The following is a 22,104-nucleotide window of genomic DNA, read 5'->3' on the forward strand; positions in this document are numbered from 1 at the left end:
ACGGCCGTGATGCGGCAGCTGCGTAAACTTACTGCCATTCTCTCTGCCTCCACGCTACAGACTGTTGTCGCTGCTACTGTCATCTCGAGGCTAGATTACGGCAACATTCTGTATCTGGGCCTGTCACAGAAGCTGATGAGGAAATTGCAAGTCGTGCAAAACGACGCTGCCAGACTGGTTTTTTCTCTCCCCAGAAGTGCACATGCATCCACTCTCCTTCGCAAATTGCATTGGCTTCCTGTGAAGCTTAGGGTCCATTTCAAGGGCCTCTGTATTGCTCATAAAGCACTATTTGGTAATGCCCCGGAATATATTAAACAGCGATTAAGGAAGTATGTTCCCGGTAGGTCACTGCGCTCTGGCTCTGTCCCAAATTTGGCTCAACCTAGATTCAATTTAAAAACCAAAGGAGGTAGGGCCTTCTCAGTACTCATTCCTCAACTCTGGAATGCCCTTCCGCCGAGTCTGAAGGAAGAATTCAACCTTCTTTCCTTCAGAAAAAAACTGAAGACATTCTTGTTTGGCACGGTAACATCTTCGGCCTAACTGGGTATTAGGGGATGGTCGGGAGGGGCATGATGTTTGTGGGGCGCCTGTTTAGCGCTTAGAGACCAGTGGTGATAAGCGCTCTATAAGAGCCATATAACATAACATAACATAACATTTCAGGGATGTTTTTCAAACTACCGAAATGAATTTCTGAGCGTCTTAACAGATAGCTTGGCTAAAAGCCAATGGTTAGGAGAATGAATGGATATTATGAAAGTAATAGTAAACTAATGATGCGTATGGCAATCTGCTCATTAATATGGTAATTGACCAGTGATTCACAGAGTTAATATTTGGTGAAGGACTGCTGGTTTGATAAAAACCTAATGTGCTGGTGTTTCCTCTATGGGGGTTTGTTTGAGTAGTTTCTGTCTGTCGGTTTGTTGAATGATGTGTTTACATCTGTTAGCTTGACGTGGACAATGCCAGTGTGCTTTAGCTAATGTCTTTCATGGACAGTGTCAATTTAATTATTTATGTTTGGTTTTCCTTCCTTAGCCAGTTAGAGCGTTTGTTTGGCTGATAGTCTGAAAAATGTCTGTAATGGAGTGTTAAAGTTTGGGCTTCCATCTATTATTTTGGTCATTTCTTGGCAGTTTATGTGTTTGTTTTCTTTCATTTTATTTTCTTACCTATTGTGCCGCAAACTTGTCACTTCTACCATTTGCTTGCATGACTGGGCTTGGAGGCTTGTTAAATCGAAAAACAAAACCCAGGGAAGATGCTCACGTTTTCTAGAGTACCTGCTTCCTTCCTTCAAAGAATGACATCTGTAGAGAAGTTCAAGCACGACCCAGATGACTCCAGCAAGTCTACTGACAATTGCTGGTACTTGGAATAAGTAATGCTCGTCTGTTGAGAAAGACCCTCCTGTCCCATTACAGATAGAAGGTCTGTAGAGACATGCTGGTCCTCTGCAATTCACGGTAAAGCAGGTCTGTAGAGGAATGCCAATGCAGTGAACTAGGGCCCCTTAGAAGGGCCAGTGCCACCCTAACACTGCTGGCATTCCTGGGATGTGCCAGTGCTGACCCATTGAAAGGTTTGGGCGTGAATGCTTGGCAGTGCCGCTACTGCACTAGTAAAACTGTTTGCACATCTGCTAAGGCGTGCTTGCACAAAAGAACAACAGGTCTGCAAAGAAATCCTGAATCGGGTCATTTGCATTTATAACAAGACTGCAGATACATGCCAGTAGTGTCTCATTAGACGAATACCAGGCTTCTTGCGGATTTCTGGGGCTGTCTCAGAAAGCACACACCAGACTGACCCCTTTCGCTGTCGTGCGCAAGACACGGCACCACAGAAAAACAAATGGCAACAAAGAATTGCCGAATCCACTGGCACGGCCCACACCTGCATACACCCAGTCAAATCACAGATAGAAACTGTCTCATGTGTTCACACCCTCACACGCACAACAACACATCATAAAACACGGACCCGGACGATGTATGTGGAGACACCACTGCGGTGTGGCTCAACAATGGGCAACCGACCACCCAATTCTGTGTAAAAGGACAGCACACCCACTTGTACACATAAGACACCACACCTCGACTGCACTTTTTTTTACTTCCACACTAACTCACACAGACCTCTTCCAGAACTAACAGAGACCAAACTCTGCTAAACAAACACCAACAAACAGCATTCACTAGCGAAAGAGCAAATGGTGAAGAAAGCGCTACAGTGTCTTATTAATGGTGAAACGTGCTATTTAAATAACATGAAGATTACATAGCATTAAAAAGTGCAATCTGCTAGGGAAGAGCCTGTACGGTCCCACTAAAGGCATTGTAGTCCTGCCGAGAATGGCCAGCACTGTCCTATTAAACCATCACAAGTCTCACGAAGAGTGGAATTAGCCACTTTCAGGTTACCACACGTTTGCCACAGTGCTTGCCACAGGGGGCGTAGCTTGGTCGGTAAGATTTGAGGGGGGGGGGGGAGGGGCTGAGCTTCAGATTTTACAACAATCACGCTGGCATATAATGTAAACATACATTATACGACAGGCAGGATGCATGAGAGGGACCCAAGGGACATGTAAAGGGAGAGGAATACGGACTGACTGACAGTAGTCCGAAGTGAGAGAAAACACAATGTTTTGAAAAATAGCCAACCTTTTTCAGGACTTTCAAACCAGAGAGTGTGGGTGCGGTTTTGTCTGGTGAAATTCGACAGACACCTCCCCATTCCCGACTGAAAGCACCTGTACCCAACCGTTTATCAGAAAATACATTTATTGGGGGGTGTAACACCCCAAACACCCCCTCTGAAGCCACGCCCCTGGCAGGCCAAGCATCTCATCCTTACAGAATTTCCTTGTAACGCACCCCCCTTTTTGGACTGTCCCCATGCGGACCTCAGCTCTTTGTGATTGTGTGGTATAAGGTAGGCATGTCTGCTCTCTGTGACATACAGATCTGACTGTCTTTCACCTACATATGCCTAAGTTCTGCCTTAGGTACTGAACTAAATGCACTGCTGACCCCCTAAATGTTGCGATGGTATAAGCTTTTATATAGCACTTACTACTCCATCCAGGTACAGAAGCGCCATAGGTATGGGTAGTGTGCTACTCTTGGGGCGCAGTTTTAGCAGTTTAGTCAAGGCTAAGGTTTATAATGAGTCATGCTGTCTTCCTTCAGTGTCATGCAGTCTTCGTCTCAAGCAGGTTTTGTGCTTAGTTTGTGTAACTTCCTTATGTGAATGTTAACTTTTGTCTTGTCAAACACACCTGATATACCACAACAGCTTCTCAGGTGCGTTTGTATAATGTGGATATACACCCAGCTATTCTCTTCATCTCTTCTATGACTGATCTTCGCCCGCCTCTACAGAAAAGAGATTCTGTACGTTCATATTTAGTGTCAGATGATGCAATGCGTGATACGACTGACGAAGCCGGAGGATCTTTCCGTTAGTAGGTTCCTCAGTCTGGGAGGATCTTCCTGTTAGTAGGTTCCTGTTCGATTTAACTGATGTATTTATTGACTCCTGGCTGTTACTGTCTCCTTGCAGATCTTCTACATGTGCTTGTGGGCGAATATTTACTCCATAGTGAGGATGTTCGCCGTCGGACAGCAATGGTGGAGCATCATCCTGGTGAGCCTTGGTGCTGCTGCTATCACGACGGTCACTATCCTGATTTTAGACCATCAACAGAGGGAGGTGAGTTCTCAGCATGAAAGGAAAGGAACAGGGGGAGGGACAATGGGAAGTAAAAGTAAGACATGCAATATTGCTCTGTATGGAAGTGGAATGTCACTGCGTATACCATTTCTATGTACCCTAACCATAAGAATACTTTGAGGTTTCAGCTTCCATAGTCCTTCTGGGTGAACCTTTATAGACCTGTGGTAAGGGTGTGCTCGGGATATTCAAGTGGTTGTCAGGTCCCTCAGACAGCACACACACACATGTAGGATTCATATTTGTGGCATATGTTGGCTCCATAATGTGGGTGATGACCTCTCTGGTTTCTATTGGTAACTCACATGGATGTCCAACAATGTGCAATTAACAACAATAGAATGTAATTTCATGTAGAATGAAAGAAAAGCAAATTTACTTGAGGGCGCTGGAAACACTATCCGTAAGTGGTGCGCTTGTCGAGTACCAGCAATCAAAATCTCCCTCATGTACTGGGGTTTGCAGGGTGGTCTTGAATGGAGACGATGCAGTTGTAACTTTTGCTGGATTGACATGTCGTTAGAGATCAGACATTTGTTGGCATTTCTGGAGGCGAGGTGTTGTCTCTAAGATCCCTTTCCCCCTCAAAAACGGATGGCAGTATGTAGAGGTGGGTGAATGGGGCTGTTGTGGTTTCAAACAGATGTCCTGTTGCCACACACCTCAAAATTAGCACTATACATGCTGTATTCTTCATACCTGATAACCTTAACTCCATAACCTTAACTCCCAGAAATACGCGAATTTCTTTTTTAATGTGAATGACTGTGACTGAGAAGCTTGCTCTATGGCAAGCAGGACAGAGCTTTTCAGCTGCAATATGCACTCTTTCCACATGCATCTAGAAGTGCATCGATGTATGTACAAAAATGTATATTTTGCAGTTAGTTTACGATTCCTAGATTCCGTTTGAGTGTACATTTTGAGCTGCAGTCGTCGTTTGATAGTCCACATATGCGTTTGTTGGATCAAATGTACATTAAGGTTGCTTGGGATCCACGAGCACTGTTGAATGGCCATTCGCTTGCATGAATGTATAATTGGTAATCCAAATGCAAATTTTTTGGTACATCATACGATGACTCAGGCTCTTGTCTGTAATGGGCATTGTCAAAAGCCAGTGATAGGCACCCCCCTTGATTGCTAACAGTGCAATAGAGCCATAGTGATGGAGACTACACTGTACAAATCATGTCAACGTCAACGTGTGTGTAAGTTGAGATGTGTCTGAGACATTAAGTACATAGGAAATATAGTTTTTGTTTTCTTTAATATCTTTTGGCCTATATTACAATTTATTAGTGGGAATCACTTTTGGATGGATGCATAAAAAAACCAAATATCATTTTCTCTCTCTGATAAAGCACAGATTTAAATCTATCTCAACCTAAGATCTAGTTTCCATTACAATAGATAGTATTTTGTGTTTGGTTTACATACTTTTAGTAGTTCCTTAGTTATTAAATAAATAACAAACACTGAGTCTGCAAAATTACGTTTTTTTCTGTACAGTGAAGTCCACAAAACAGGTCGAATACTTTGGCTCAGAAAAATAATTTAAAATGATAGGTTGATAGTTCTTTCTATTTGTGAATTTACAGGTCATTTCATAATCAATCAGTCCTCTGAAAGGACGAGTAGGAAAAATGTTTTTTCTCTGCTTTCAATTTGCAAACCCAATCCTGCTGTTCAGGATTCCCACCTCGCAAAATCCTTTTAGCTGGCCCACATCGAAGCAATCTGATCACAGCTTAACTTCTGGGAAATGAGGGAATTATAACATGCTCTCTCCAGGTGTATTGGAAATTAGTTTTTTGAGTCTGATTATCACTTGCCTAGCAGTGTCCCAGCCTTCATATATTGTGGATATTTGTTGTAGCATTATTGTGTTCTTTGGCGTATTAGTGGCATATCCTTGACATAGTATTACCACTTTTGGCAGCATCCTGTTTTTCAATAAATCAATCAGGTTTTATAAAGTGTGGTAAATCACCCGTGAGGGTCTCAAGACGCTGGAGTTGCTAGCTGCATCGTGATGATCTGTTCATTCGAACAGCCAGGTGTTGAGTTCTTTCCTGAATTGCTGGAGCGATGAGGCACTCCTGAGGTGGGGGGGAAGGTTGTTCCATGCTTTGGCTGTCAGTTGTGAGACGGATCGTCCACTATTGTTGCTTCGGCGGATCCGGGGGATGTCTGCAAGAAATAAAGAGGTGGATCATTGGGGTCTGAATGGTTGGTGAAAGGTCATGCATTTGTTGATGTATGCGGGTCCTTCTTTGTGCAGGGCTTTGTACGCATGGGTCATCATTTTGAACTGGCATCTCTTCTGGATCAGGAGCCAGTGTAGCTTATTGAGGAGCGGTGTGATGTGGCTCAATCTGGGAAGGTCGAGGATGAGTCTTGCAGCGGAGTTTTCAATTGTCTGTAGTCCCTTCATGAGGCATACAGCGATTCTTACGTAGATTATGTTCCCATAGTACAGCCTGCTGGTGATGATGGCCTGCATGGCGGTCCTTCTGGTGTTGATTGGGAGCCACCTGAAGATCTTGCGGCGCATGCGTGGGTGTGGAAGCGGCCGATGAGACTTGGTTAACCTGTTTCTTCACAGATAGCTTGCCATCCAAGATGACAACAACAACAGTTTATTATTATTACAATATACATAAAAATTGACTATTGCCTGCAGCCCAAGCCATTCCTTTAGCTTTGGGGCCCTGAAATAGTCAGAATTGTCACATTTGTAGGAGTATGATGGTTAATAGTTGTGATGTTACTATCATTGGCAGCATGGAATGGGCAATGTGTCATGAGGAGAGCCCTGGCACTTGGGGGGGGGGGGCATGGCTTGCCGAGCAGCACGATGACCACTCATTGAGAGGGCTCCGCCCGGCGCAGAATAATCCTAAATAATCCTACCTCTTAGAGAGTTTATAAACACCTGGCAGGAGCGGGAATTTTGTGCAGCTTAGGCAGGAACCAGCGGAGGCACAGAACGCTGCGCAGGACCCAGAGAATTCGATAATAACAGCTGAGAATCGGAGCAGCGGTCTGGGCCCTGCTGTGCGGCCATGGTAACTTGCCCGCCCATGCGCTGTACCTGGTGCTGTCATAGGGTGCAAGCGGAGCTGTGCGGGAGAAAACACACAGTTTATCTGAGGGAGTTGCCTGTAGCTGACAGCGACCTTTCCCTGGGGCTGCGACGGGGATCGCAGCCAGATCTCAAAGCCGCACCATTAGCGCGTAGAGACCCCCCGATGCTGACATCCAATTGCTGGGCGGATTCTGATGAGGCCCGAGACAAGAGCGAAGGAGTCGAGGTGAGGCCCCTGACTGCCCGAGGTGAGTCGCGGACCGATGCGCCCTTGGACCTTCGATCAGCACGTCGGTGCTGTTGGGTGTCCGCGTGATCTATGGGTGGCGGCCTGTGTGGGGCCCAGCAGTCACTGGCTTTGATGGAGGAGGCCAGCGAGGAGAGATCACCAGTTCCGCGGCACTGAGGGCCTTATTGAGCTGTGGGGTCCTGTGCAAGAGCAAGAGGTGCAGTTGGAGCAGGGGTAGAGTGACTGTGCTGACATTGCTAAGGGCCCTGGGTTGCTCTTAGGGAAGGTGCTGACGTGAGGCCACCAGGCCTGATTGCCCAACCATTCCCCCACAAGACACGGGAAATAATCGCTGCAGCTGAACTGCTCCCGATGGAGGCCCCTTCGTCGATTCTGTGAGAGGTTTGGATCGTGGGTGCCGGCAGGTTAAAAATACGACTGCACATATCTACCTGGGAAGTGAGGGACAGGAATACTTGCAGCTGGGTGCTGTGGTCCGGACTGTTCTGTTGCAACCCCAAGTTGGGAAGACACTGCATGCCGGGTTGGAGCCGGGCAGATCTCCGATGCCTTCGCGCATCCCCAGGCTGAGTGCACAAAACAATCGATAAGGCCACACTGGAGTGGAGTGCCTGGGCCCACCACAATGGCTGGGGTTGTGTGGGCAGCACTCTCTGGCCCCCTACGGGGAGGGACACGGTGCACCACTAGAAATTTCAAAATAATACAGACAGATGTGGGGATAGGGGCATGAGCTGCTACAAATCTGGGAAACCAGGTTCCATAAAATTTATTTTTGAGGCGCACAAACTGTCCTTTTTGCGCTACTGGGCCCACTCCTGGCATTCGAGGCGTCGTGGGGAAACACTATGCAAAGCAGTCGAAGCTCTCCTTCGAAAACAAAAGGCTCACCAGACAAATGGACAATGAGGTAGACACTGATTCAGAGTTGAGCACACGCGAAGGAGCGAAGGGGAGCAGTGAGGATCTCCATTCCTTGTTACTAGGTATGAAATCCAGCCTAAAAACTATTGATAACAAGTTAGATATACTCACCTCCCAGCTAGACCAGGTCAAGAAGCAATTGGACACCCACAAGACTCGATTAGATCAGCTGGATAGCTGCTCCACTGAAGTACACGAATTCCAAATGGAAACTAAGGAGCAAACGCTTCGAATAGACAAGGTTCTCTACATCATCAGGGCCAAAAACGACTATTTAGAAGCCCAGTCGCGCAGAAACAATCTCCGAATAACAGGCATTCCGGAAATAACAGCAATTTGTAAGATGGAAACCTACATGTAAGAGCTGCTGCGCGATCTATTCAGCCCGGAGCTCTCCACGATGTCCATAGTCAAGAGAGCTAGTCGAGAGAGCTCATCGTACTCTGAGCCCCAGATGTCCAGTCGGAGCTACGCGAGACCAATTTTAGCAAGCTTACTAAACTATCGCAATAGGGATATCATCCTGCTCCTAGCTAGAGAGTGAGGCAGCATTAATCACAAGGGAAATAACATCTCTTTATATCCGGACTTTATTCTTGCGGTTCAGGCAGCAAGACGTGAATTTGTGCTGAAGAAACGGATCCTGATGCAAGCAGAAATACCATACGCATTGCTTTATCCGGCCAAATTGATGGTAACCTTTGATGGATCAGTACACCACTTCACGGATGCTAAATCGACCATGAAATTTGCCACACATATCAGTGGCCAGAAACGAGCAGCCAAGATGGCCACTGCCCCCCCAGATACTCGACTCAGTGACAATGAATGAACTGCAGTGCAATGCACTGCCAGGTATTGTTAAGAATTTGCAAACTGTTGCTGATTGTTGACTGTTGCTGGTAGAAAATAGCTGCTCCATTTTCCAATAGCAGCAGTTGGCAACTGTATGCTGGAAATGTCTCTAATGCAGCACTTATGTTTTTTTGCTCTCATACACACTAGCTGCCTCCCCGCCATTCCGCAGGGTTGTACGCAGTTTTTTTGTGCACAACCTAGTTGGGGGGTTGGTGTGAGCGGGGGAAGCGAAGGGATTGTTAACTTACTTAGTCAGGCCAGTGAATTGCTAGGTTAGTTGATAACAATAAGCATCAAGTCCTAATTGACTCAGAGATACACCCTGTGACCAGGGGTGGTGCGTCCATTAGGGCGCTTGGGCGTTGCCCCACTAATTAATTTGAGGCACGAGTGGCGTTGACTGAGTAACAAGTGTGCGTGCCGTTGCCGTCACTCTCTCACTCACATTGATTTGCAAATTACAATTTCAGGCCGCCGGGGGCAGTCGGCTCAGAAGGGGGCAGGGCAGCAGGAGTTCAGTGCAAGTGCATGTGCATCGACGATAATATCTATCAGGTGGTCGGCAGAGCGCACAGCAAGAGTGCGCATTTTCTGTTTAGGGCTTAAAAATGTTTGCGACCAGCCCGAACATGCACACAAGGCTGCTCATTAGAAGAGCGAGGGTTGTTCCATGTCGCTCTTCTAATGAGCAGCCTAGTGCGCATGTTTGGGCTGGTTGCAAACATTTTTAAGCCCTAAACAGAACATGCGCACTACTGCTCAAGCCGATCCTGGCACTGCTGCTGGAGCAGCGTCTGGATTGGCTGAGACATAGGTAATTGCCAGCCAGCCAGGAGCGAGCGCGACGTCAGACTGAGCCTCCTTGTCGAGGCAGACACACCTCGTGTTCACTGCTACCACGCATGGGTGATGGGAACCGGCTGAACCTGCAGCAGCAGCTGGGCGGACACCAGCGGGGACCCCCGGTCTGATTGGTAAGCTCCCCCCTCCCTCCCGTGAGCCTGCTGCCGGCTACGGCTGGTCTCTAATACCATGCAGCAATGCAGACAAGTAAGAGACTCAGTGGTGTCTTAATGTCAAATTTATGAGAGCGGCTTTTTGAATGGATGGAAGAATGAGAGGTCAGCAGAGGACAGGATTTCAATGATGCGCTAGTGTTGATCAATTGGGCTAGGTAAGCGCCACTGAATTTATTCAATTCTATGGCTACGGAATTTCCTGCATAAATATTTACAGTGCTTGCCATATAATCCACTACCAACTGCATAATTAGAACATCTAATCTAAAGAAATGTTGTTTGCACTTCAAACGGATCACAAGTTAATTAAAAATAAACCTCATGGTTTCGCGAATTGGCGGTGACATTACAATTGCTGTATTTAAGTTTTAAACTGGTACTAATGACGGTGCACCGTAGTTAGCGGACGATATACAGAGCGTGATTCTTTCGTTTGCACCTTTAGAGTATGCGTTGACCGCTCACATTATTCACGATTTGTCTTTATAATCCTGCTTGTTCACACTGAAAAGGGGCTGAAGTACTTTTCAGCAGAAACATTTGCAAACCGTGCTGGGTGAGGTGATCTGCTCTCGGCGAGCACTTCATTATTCTAATGTATTCATCAGCAGAAGTCCGAGGTAATAAGATTCACACAACCCCTGTGTGGCCTCGCTGTTTTACAGGTTTTGGACAAGCGCATTACTGTTTTAACAGTCGACATCCCATGAAAGAGGAAGGCCCTTGGAAGTCCTGGTGAATTAAACTCTCTCTTTTGAGTTCCCTTCTTTTATCCTTACAAGTGAAGCACAGATACTAGCATTCTTCTCAGCAAAAATCAAGAAATGAAATTGTATTTGTTAGTTGGACTAAGCAGTCTATCTATCTATCTGGTTATTGTGAAATGGTACATGCATCGACTATGTAAAGATATCCTAAAAATAGACATAACTTTACAAATTCCTACATACTTAAAAGGACCCAAACAAGGCTTAAAGAGGTGCATGCAGCCCATTGGCACTGTTTTTACACGCTGGCTCGATTGCACGTTGCCCTTTGTTTATCGAGCTGAAAGCTGCTTGGCCTATTTGGAGAGTAGCTGAGAAGCGAATTTAGATGGCATTGATTAGGTTCCAAAAAGAATCCTTCTGGATGAGTTAAACATTTGCTCTGGCATCGTTAATGTATGTTAAAATATCAAAATTCTGAAATGTTATTGCCATATAATGTGCCACATTATACTATATAATCTGGCTTTTCTTGCCACATAATTTAGTTAAACAAGCTGCTTAAAGCGGTCCTCCGAGAGTAGCCCTGTCATCAGCAATACCTGTGCTTTGGGTGCACTTTAGATTGCGGTGACTACATCCCGCTGCACGAGCCATTTACATGAAAGGGCAAACAGGGACAACCTGTTCCAGAATGCAGAGGGGAGCCCAGGAGGAGCCCTGTCATCTGCAACATCTGTAATTGGAGAGGGCTATAAAGTGCGATGCCTGCATCCAGCTGTGCGGGCCGTATTCATGAAGGGGCAAACAGGAACTAACTGTCTCAGAGTGCAGCAGAGTGTCTAGGAGGAGCCCTGTCATCAGCAACATGTGGGCTTGGAAAGCGATATAAAGCATGGTGACAACATTGAAAAACAGCGCTGCTCGCCTCTCAGCCTGACCGCTCAGGTAAGCGCTGCGTTTTACATTTACATGCAAGGAGGGAGGACAGAGCTAGAGGTTTTAGTTTGAGTGCTAAAAACACCAATAGGAGCAAGATAATTAGATTGTTGACTGTGCGTGGGACTGAAGCAAGAGGATGGTTTTGGAAGTATTCTGTTGTTGTCTAGGGCTAAAAACAATTTAGCTGGTGCAATTCTATTGCTTCAGGATTTTCAGTGTTATACTTAATGCGATTTATGAAGATGTGTTTGCACCTTGGTTTTCAAAGAATGGATGCTAGGTGAGACGTGCAGCTGTCGATGTGACGCAGAAGAAGCCTGTGCTTAGAGGACAGTTTAAGTACATGGCATTTTTAAGGGTACACTCAAATTGCTTGAATTACATAGTTAGTTGCAGCGGCAGAAGGTAGTTGCGGATATGGGATATAGTTTAGGACAGCACGGAGGGAGCTGGGAAGCTGTTTCCTTTTAGAGTTGGATTTGGATGCAACAAAGGGAAGGGATGGAGGGATACTGATCAGAATTTGTATGAATGCATGGTCAAATGTGTATTAAAATGTCAAAATAATACTACAACAGAATGTGCTGCATTATGAGACATAATTTGTCATTTCTTGCTGCTTAATTTAGTCAACACTTCTGCATACAGTGGTCCTCCTATGACACACAATTCCAGTGACCCTGATTGAATCACACAGATTGTGACACAGACACAAGCAAGACACATAATCGGAAACACAGACACCAGCCCTCCTAACACAAACACACTCACACTAATATCACACACATCAGTATCTCACAACACGGCAGTCACGCAGTCCCACACCACTTTGGGGTACCAGTGTTGTAGCCAGCGCCACAGGATGTAATAGATGCTGCTGCATTTTAGGCATAATTATGGATTTGATACCTTAGCTATATAATCCATCATCTACAGCCTAAGTTGAAGATTTTAACAAAAACCATCAGAAAAAGGATCAAATGTTACTAAAAATGCAGTAATATGTGGCTGCACAGTGGAAGGCCCTTCGCATAGTGTTAATATGTGCAAAAAATGACATAATAATGAAATAATACTACCCTGCATTACACTGTAAAATGTAGTCAACCCTGCTGCATAATTTGGTACTTCCTGTTGCATAATTCCAGAGGACCTGATTAAAGTGCTGCTGCTCTCAGGTCCTTGAGAGAGGTGCAGAGAAGCAAAGGAGAGAGATGGGAAGATAATAGGGGTCATAAGGACAAGGCTGGGGCATTGCTGGGTGTATTGCATTATTAACCTTCCTGCTTCCTCAAATTTGCCTGAAAATGCTCCATTTATTCACTATTTTTTCACTATTTTCTCAGGGGAAAACCCCCCTCGAACCCCTGGTAGGTTGTTTGAGCTCACTCACTACGCTCGCTCGCCTCAGTGCAGTACCGCGATAATTTTCCACCCTACCACTTTCAAATGTCACCAGCCGCCACTGTCTGTGGCTGTGTTCACAAATGTATTTACGGACAGCACACACAAGTACACATCTAGACCGTAGTTGTCCATTGAAACAAAGCATGCTACTGGACCATCCTGGCACTAATGCCACCTTGACATGACATCCTACAATCTTCTCACTTGGAACATTAGTGGGCTGAATAGACCAGACTTATACATTCCTATGTAGCTAGGCACAATATTGACATTTGTTTCATTCAGGAAACACATTTGAATAGCACCTCTCACGCTAAGCCAAACAACAAATGCTGGGGTTCCATCAATTCCTCCATATACTCCAACTTTGCCAGAGGGGTGTCTATACTAATCAGATGGGGGGGGGGGGTGGCTTGGTCGACAACTGTCTCACATATCGATCTGGACGGCAGAGATATATAGTACTGGGCGGCAGGCAGGGAACAGTAAATGTAATCTTGGCGGCGATATATGGGGCTGAACGTTTATATGTCGGATTTTTTCCCACACAATCTGGGCAAAAGTTAGCATGGTGTGATATCACAATATTATATGGGGAGGAGACTTCAATGGCCTGATGGATGATGTCATGGACAGGAAGGGAAGTTCCCGTAAATTGCACATCACTCAACACTATCAAATCAGAGGGAAAGGGCAACTTGATGGACATCTTGCGACAACGGGATCAGATACGTCTGAAGGTACTTGCATTACAGCGCACCACAATACCTGGTCATGATTAGATTATTGGCTTGTGTCCCAAGATATAGCTGCCTGGACAATGGATGCCAAACACCTGCCCAGTACTCTGTCGGGCCACGCTCCTGTCTGACTACAGTTGTCAATACCAGAGGGGCCACAGAGAATAACTAGTTGGAGTCTCCCCACATATGCCCTCACCCACACAGTGTTCCGGGAGGAAATCAGAGGTGACATAGAAGAATACTTCTCCACTAACACAGGCTCTGTGCAAACCGAGGCCACTCTGTAGGAAGCCTTCAAGGCTGTGATTCGTGGGAAATCTATACCCAGACAGGCTGGGGTACTGAAATCTATTAGGCAATCCCTCGAAAAATTAGAAACCAACATCAGAGATTTAGAACTGCAATATTACAGCACTGATGATTCAAACTTGCTGGGAGCAATGATGGACAAAGTCTCAGAATACGAAGAGGAGGCACAGAGGGAGGTGAAATTCATGGGTAAATTTGTCCAAGCTAGACTGTATGGCCACGCAAGACTTTAGCTAATATTTTACGAACACCTAATAATGCTATGTTCATTCCACAGATCCTAGATGACAATCGTAAACTGGTCAGGGGCCCTCAGTAAATACTTGGCCAATTCACAAAATTCTACGCCACTTTGTACACTTCCTCGTCCTGCACAATACCTGCAGATCTCCAGTCCTATCTTGATTCCATTGAACTGCTGTGGCTAGGCAGGGCGCACAGGGCTGATTTAGATGAACCCTTCACTACAGAAGATATCATACAAGTAATAAATAGTCTGTCCTCTGATAAAGCTCCGGGCTCAGACGGGCTGACGGCTGCCTTTTATAAAAGTTTTGCAGATCTGCTTGCGCCTCAACTCTTGACACTTTATAGGGAAGCACAAGAGACAGGGATACTTCCCCCAACAATGCGGGAAACAATCATATTATCACTACTTAAGCCAGGGAAACCACCAAATGAGAGGGATTCATAGCGCCCCCTCTCATTGATAAACATTGACACAAAAATTATGCTAAATTACTGGCAAATAGAATGCAGCCCCTGATCGTTAGACCAGACCAATCTGGCTTTATAGGTCAACAGCACGCAAGCTACGTACTTTCTTTGCCGTGCTGCATTATTTAGATCCCCACTCACATGCCCTGGTGGCGCTTCTCACCAAGGCCTTTGATTCGTTAGAGTGGCACTATTTGTTCACTATATTAGGAAGACTGGGGCTCATCATATCGCTATACGCGGATGATATAACTTTGTACATGAATAACCCTGTGGGCAACTTGCACCCGGTTCTGTAGGAGATTCTCAATTTTGGGGGGCTGTCTGGTATACAGATCAACTGGGAAAAATCTGTCCTGTTCCCACTAACTGAAGATACCTTTCCCTGTTTTCTGAAACACCCCCTTAAATGGGCAGACGGCCCAGTACATTACTTGGGAATCTGGCTGAGCCGTAATTTACACGAACTGTTATATATGAACTATGGGAGGGCCGTGACATGACTGGAGGGCAAAGTGGAGACCTGGGCTAGGTTGCCGCTATCCCTGGCGGAACGAATCGCAATAGCATAAATGATTATACTACCCACATTTCTGTATCTGTTCATAAATCTCCCACCCACACAAGCCTTTTTTAAAACAATGCGCTCCTTGATAGTATCTTTGGTATGGGTGGGGAAACAAGCCTGCATATCGTGGGAACTCCTGACTTTCCCTTTGATACAAGGTGGGCTGGGTGCTAAAGATAGCCCGCTTTATGCATACTCTGCACAAGCCCAGTTTTTACACCACATGGTCAATCCTAACCCATTCCAGCCACATGCTGTAGTAGAGGCGGACAAGGCTGCGCCGACCCCCCTCCAAGTGGCACTATACCAACTATATAAATGTCCCCGAAATTAAATTGACACAGTAGAGAAATTGCAATGGGGCTGGGAGGGCCTGAGGAATAAAGCCAAACTGGAGGTGCTATATACCGCATCTGTGCCGTTGGCATACAACCCACACGTACCCTCACTAGAACACAAAGGGAATGTTGATCTGGCGTGACAATTAGGAATGAACAGATTTGCTGATCTCTATCCCGAGGACAAGCAGGAAGGTGTTGCGCCTAATTTCTCAGAGCTGTTCTTATATTATCGCATATGGGCATCATGTCAACAGGTACACACCTCTTTTCACAGTCCACCGCCCACAATGCATGCCCTCGAACATATAGTGACCGGCCCTTTGATGCAGAGGCTCATCACACAATTATACAGTACCATGCAAAACATTTTTCGGGTGACAAAACCCTAAGCATTACTCGATTGGAACACCAAAATGAATCCTCCACTTTCTGAGGAGCAGTGGAGGTTTTGCTGTGGCCAATTACGGATGCTGTCTCCTGACTACAAGTTAAGACTGATCCATTTAAAGTTCCTGCATAGATTTTACAGAACCTCCACCTAACTACATCGCATGGGACTTAGGCCTGATACTAGTTGCTGGAGGCTACACCTGCAACATTTCAACACCTTGCTTGGAATTGCCCTCCTATAGGTACATACTAGGAAGCCATATTCACAACGATTGGGGATGTTCTGGGGATACCAGCTGCACCCATACCGTTGTTAGGAATGATTAGGATACGGGAAGGACACTCCAGAGAATACCTGGAAACTGCATGCCATGCTACTGTTATTGGCAAAACGCAGAGTGGCCATGCACTGGGGAAACCTAACGCTCCATCGGTCAAGACTTGGTTACAAGATATCATCTTTTGCCTGACCCAACTCTCAACATTCTGGGAATTAATGCCAGCAGCCTCGAGGCCCAAAGACATCTGGGGTCCAGTATTAGAATTGTTACGCATTAATCAACCTAAAGAAATGAGTGCACCCAACCCTGAAGCAGCAGAAGCCCACACCTAGTTCCATACTACTGCCCACACATGTCATGAGCGTGTGAGCATTCAAAGGGATTTATGGTGTGGTAAATGCACGAGTAGGCTGTAAATGTACTAAGGTAAGGGCAGGACCATACTGTAACTGTGGTAATGTTTTGATGCTCCTGGGTAATTATGTAAGAGAAGCTGACCTGTTTTTAATTGTTAAGTTCGTTGTTAAGCTATAACTACAGTACGCGCCACCCATTGGCGTCGATCAATGTGATTAAGCAATGTGATAATGAATGTATGATGGAAAAATGCCAATAGAATTTTGTTTTAAAAAGAGAGCCCTGGCACTTATAAGCACTGATCCTGATGCTGTCGGAGGCATAGGGTTTTGGTTTGAGGTTTTTGTAGATGACTGAGATCATGTCAAGGCAGAACACGCCAGGGTGTCACACAGTTCTTGGGAGGAGGCGATGTCATTGTCAGCGGCTGTGGGGCTGGAAAAATCCTTCACAATGGCAAAGAGACACTTGCTGCAGTTTGTGCTGGCTTCTATGCAGTCTGCTAGGGCAGTCTTGTTTTTTTCTTTCAGGAGGCAATGATACTGGTTCAGTCCTATCTTGAAGGTGTTGTGGTCTCCTGTCTTTTTGCTGGTGCGCCACTTTCTTTCTAGTTGCCAGCTGTTGCATTTGGTGGATTTCAGCTCCACAGTGCACCAGCTTGCTCTTCTGGCAGGTCCTTTGGATGGCTTGGCCGGGGCGATTGTGTTGGCTCGTTCTGTGATCCATTGGTGGGAGAAGTTCTTCGCAGCCTGTTCTGGATTGGATGTTGTGTCTGGGAGGATGAAGTTCAGAGCGTTGTTCCACTGGTCTTCTGATATCTTTTTCCAGTTTCTGCGGATGGAGCTGGAGGACACGATGCCAGTGTTTTTAGGTCCTGAGATGGTGAAGTGGACACTGTAGTGGTCGGTCCAGGTGAGCTGTGAGACTGGTTGTACATGACTCTGTTGCTCGACGTAAACGATCATGTGTCCTGGGATGTGGATAGGGTTGGGGACAAGTTGCTTAAGGCTGATGTTGGTCATGCTTTCCAGGAGGTCAGTTGTGTGTTTCCCTGGCATAATTGCAGCCCACTGCAGACATAGTGTGGGCATTCTTAGCAATATTTTGGCTATCGCTTACATATTAGTGGATATTTGTTTGCCTGTTTTGGACATTGGTGACATCATTTTGGTTAACCCTGGAATAATAATAGTACCTCTCTGGCATAGTGCGGTCATTCTTAATGGCATTTTGGCTACCTCTAGCATTACGGTGGCCCATCCATGACATATTGTGGGTATTCTTTCCAGCATTCTTGCTGTTGCTAGAACAATGCTGCCTATCCTTGGCATTTCAGGGCATTCTCGCCATAAAATTGGCTGTGCGTTTTGGTGCTTGCACAACAGAGCCCATCCTTGACTTGTTGCAGTCAATGTGGATACAATTCTGTTTGTGACTGGGATAATAGTGGTGAAAATTCATGCTGCATGATTAATATCTCTGGCATTTGATGATGCCAAAAAATGGTTGAAAACCAAAATCTGTCCATACCTGACAATAGTACATACAGATTTTTGGTGACAATTACAAACTGATCTTTGCTGATCAAACATGGATTTACTAAAAATTAAAATCGGTGTTTAGTATAAAAACTGTTTATTTTTCATGCAAATAACCATATTTTGAATGGAGGACTAGTTTGTTTATTCAAAATGATTTGTATTTCAAGGTGATGTTTGAGTGAAAGAATTTGTGAGGCTTCTACTGATTTTAATTCCTCTGTAAAGAGGACACCCACTGCTTTCAGCATTATTCCATGGCTTGTGCTGAGGCATTTCACTACTTTTATTGATAATGATTTGTATGAAATTATTACTATTGTTCTGAGGTCTCAACAAGTAAGATTGATGTTATGGGTATGCTTTCTAAACCTATCAGCTGTTTGCAATTGAGCAATAGTATTGCTACATAAACATGTAGGATTTGTCTAGCTCTACTGTTTGAGGCCTGAAATTTGTACATGTTTTGGTTTTTCCACTTTGTAGCTTCTCATTCATAAAATATGATTAACAAAGCTACTTGGAGTGGGCAGAAAGAAAGAAGTGAAGTAAAGAACGACACGCCACGCATTTTCTAAAATGATAGGTCATGAACACTGGATACTTTGGGGCTGATTACGATGGTGGGCGGATCGCCACCGCCGGCCCGGAAAGGCTGGCAGGGATTTTCTATGGGGGCTCATTGCGGGCCCCCTGGGGGGGTGGGAGGTGCACTTGGGGGTACCCATGGTTCCACCCTCCATTTCCATGCCCAAGGTGGCAGGCACCACGCGGTGCCTGCCACGTTGTGCATGGAAATGCACAACATGGCAATTTGCCGCCTCAATGTTAAACTGCGGAATGCGACTGCCAAGGTGGCGGTCACATCCTAATTCGTGGTGCGGGGCCGCTGCATGTCTGCCAGTCCCAACACCGAGGGGATGGTGGGCGGACTTAAGTCCGCACGCCATCCTAATCACCCCCTTTGTTTTTAACTGCTGTTGATACATATAGTTCTTTAGCAAATGTTTAGGGAAATAGTACCTGAGAAATATTTTTCCTTTAGGGGTGTATTTCCTCTTTAATTTATTTTTTCATTAGACCCTTTTCAGAATCTTTGGACATTTAATCAATTTATTTAATTGTTTTCACAGTTTAGGTAAACACTCAGGGTGTTTAATTCCCCATTTGCATTGAAGAAAAGTTGTTTTTAAAGCTAGAAAAAGCTACTACAAAGCTGAATTTGATTTACAAAGTTAAAGTCCCAGATCCAAATTGTGAGTGTTGTCAGTATGCTTTTTGAAGAGTTTAGTTTTGAGATTTCCTTGCTCAGTTGGTCTTTCAGACTTAGGTTCCAGAGCTGGGCCTTTAGACACAAATTATTTTGTTTTCTTCAGTTTTCCAATTGAACACGATTATATGATCAGATTTGTTTTGCTCTAATATTTTGGTAGGGTACGTTGTGTTGGCTAAATGGTCTAAATGTTTGTACAATTATAGGGCTAATTTTGAGTCCCTAGCACAAACGTTTGATCTTTTTTCGGTGTTACCATTAACAAATGAAGCACTTTAAGTGCCAGGGGATGTGGATCAATTTTTTCAGGTTTAGCGAAGCCTACCTGCATGATTGTGTATCCTTTCAAGTCTTTAATCTGTATTTTGGGGGGTGCACCCCTGGTTGCTTTGCAATATGTGCTAAACAACACTAGTATCATGGCAAATGTATTGCATTGTTTTAAATCAAGGTGAGGTAGAATCTTCTCAACATTGTAAGCTGGTAAGTAGTGTTGACATTTTCTGTGCAACTGAAAATTTTCAATTAAACTAAACAATATTTTTTTAACACTTTTGACTCAATATGGGACAGTTCCTAGTTCCTCAGGCCTCTTTAATGGTAGACTTTCTCCTGGTGATCTCCAGTTATGAGGGCTTTGGTCCTTATGCCAACCAGTTGAAGGAGGATCTTCTTCATCCTGTGATAAATATATTTGAAGCATATTCTTATGTTATCTTGTTTGTATGAATTATTGCTTATTTGATGTGAAATTGAACATGATCTGTGTACATTTTGAATTGAATGCTGACAAAGACGATAACCTGTGCCAATGGACTCATGTAGATTTTAAAGACTAATCGTGATAGTGGCAAATGATGAGGGACACCACAGTGTATGTTTTGTGGAAGGACCATGCTGATCTATTGGCTTCCGTTGAAGAGGAAGTAATTGCACCATTGAAAACATTTCCGTTGACCCCCAGCTCACTTTCCCAAACTTTTCCCTAGAATATTGTGGCCACTGTGTTGGGATTCCGGCATAGAGTGTGTTGCTTTAGTCAAGTCTGCTGGTGATTTTTTGTGGATGCATGTGAAAGGAGGAGCTATCTGCATTCACCAGCCAAGCTGAGTTTGTTGTCTAATATGATACTGAGGTAACATGTGTGATTGGTGGGTGACGGAGTTGGGCAGAGCTCTTATGGCCATCAGGTGGAGTCCCCAGGTGAGTACTTGTTCTTGAAGATCAGTACTTCTGTCTTATCCATGTTGAGTTTCAGGCAGTTGATTTTCATCCGTTCTGCTACGTGGATCATGCATTATGTGAAGTTGGATCTGGCCATGGGGGACTTGTTTGACATAGAGAGGATGAGCTGGGTGTCATCGGCGTAGGAGATGATGAAGATGCTGTGAGATTTGATGACATCAGCGAATGGTGTCATGTAAATCTTGAACACAGTGGGGCTATAGGATGATCCTTGAGGAACTTTGCAGATCAGATCCTTGGGCATTGGGGGGAAGTCTGACTCACTGTGTTTTCCTTGTGAGGAAGGAGCATGTCCATTTGAGGGCTGGGCCTCGGATGTCTGTAGAATGCAGTCTTTTCATGAGGCTGGAGTGGGACATGGTGTTTAATGCTGCCAAGAGGTCCAGCAGTATGAGGACGATGGTTTCTCCTCAGTCTAGACAGGTGCGGGTCTCATCTGTGGCACCGATAAGTGCTGTCTCCGTACTGTGATTCCTATGAAAACCAGTTTGGGAGTGGTTGAGAAGATTGTGGAGGCCCAGTTTGTTAATTAGTTAGTTGCTGGATGATTGTTTTCTCTATCACCTTTGCTCGGTATGGGAGTAGGGAAATGGGTCGTAGGTTGCGCAGTTCACTGGGGTCAGTTGATGTCATCATGACGGAGGTCACACAGACTCAAACTCCTCCAAATGAGCCAGTCTATCCACCTGGATAAGCAAACTTTCAGTGACCAGACCACCTATTAACCAGAAGACATAGGGGTACACCAGCACCGTATGGAACAATCAACATTGCTTTCTAATGTCTTTAGCTCTGATCAATATATTACTGATGCTTTCACAAACAATCCCCCAAATTCTGTATGCAGAATCCCATCCTTGATCTAGAAGGTTAAAGAATGCAACTAAAAAACATGACCCAGTTGGCAGCATGTCACTCTCAACAGCAGCCTTAGGAACCTGATTGAACTAGGTGTCCCCCTCCTACAACACTTTCCATCTTACAATAGGCTGATCTACATCACCGTATGTATTCCCACGTGCAGCAGCATAATCAGCATCTCCTACATGATAAGTCACGCACTCAAGCCATGACTTCTCCTTGGGGGTGGTTTTTCAGGAACCTAGGTCACATAAAATTGGTGACTTGTTAAGCCAAGATGCGTGCAAGTATATGCACTTTAACAGCACTAAGCACTAAGTGGTCATACTAGTGATAGCTGTGCTTCACAATTACCAGTTGTACAAGATATTATTGTATTTATTTTATTTTATTTCTGTATTTCTTTATGGTGTTTGCAAAGAGGGTATAAGGCCTCAGATGGACAGAGAGCTTTACATAGAAGCATTATGTTATAGACCTATAGGTCAAATTAAAACATTGACATGTCAAGTAGACATAGGGGGATGGAGTGAACA

At 45.0% G+C, this 22,104-nt stretch overlaps 1 protein-coding gene across 1 annotated transcript in view; it reads left to right on the forward strand.

Annotated features, from left to right (window-relative positions):
* Positions 1-22,104, forward strand: part of TMEM268 (transmembrane protein 268) — a 184,202-nt gene that overhangs the window by 96,468 nt on the left and 65,630 nt on the right. Inside the window, exon 4 of the mRNA XM_085611907.1 lies at positions 3,577-3,726. Coding sequence (XP_085468033.1) covers positions 3,577-3,726 — 150 coding nt within the window. The remainder of the gene's footprint in view (positions 1-3,576; positions 3,727-22,104) is intronic.

Source organism: Triturus cristatus, chromosome 1_2, assembly GCF_964204655.1.
Source record: "Triturus cristatus chromosome 1_2, aTriCri1.1, whole genome shotgun sequence".
In the NCBI taxonomy this organism is placed as follows: Eukaryota; Metazoa; Chordata; class Amphibia; order Caudata; family Salamandridae; genus Triturus; species Triturus cristatus.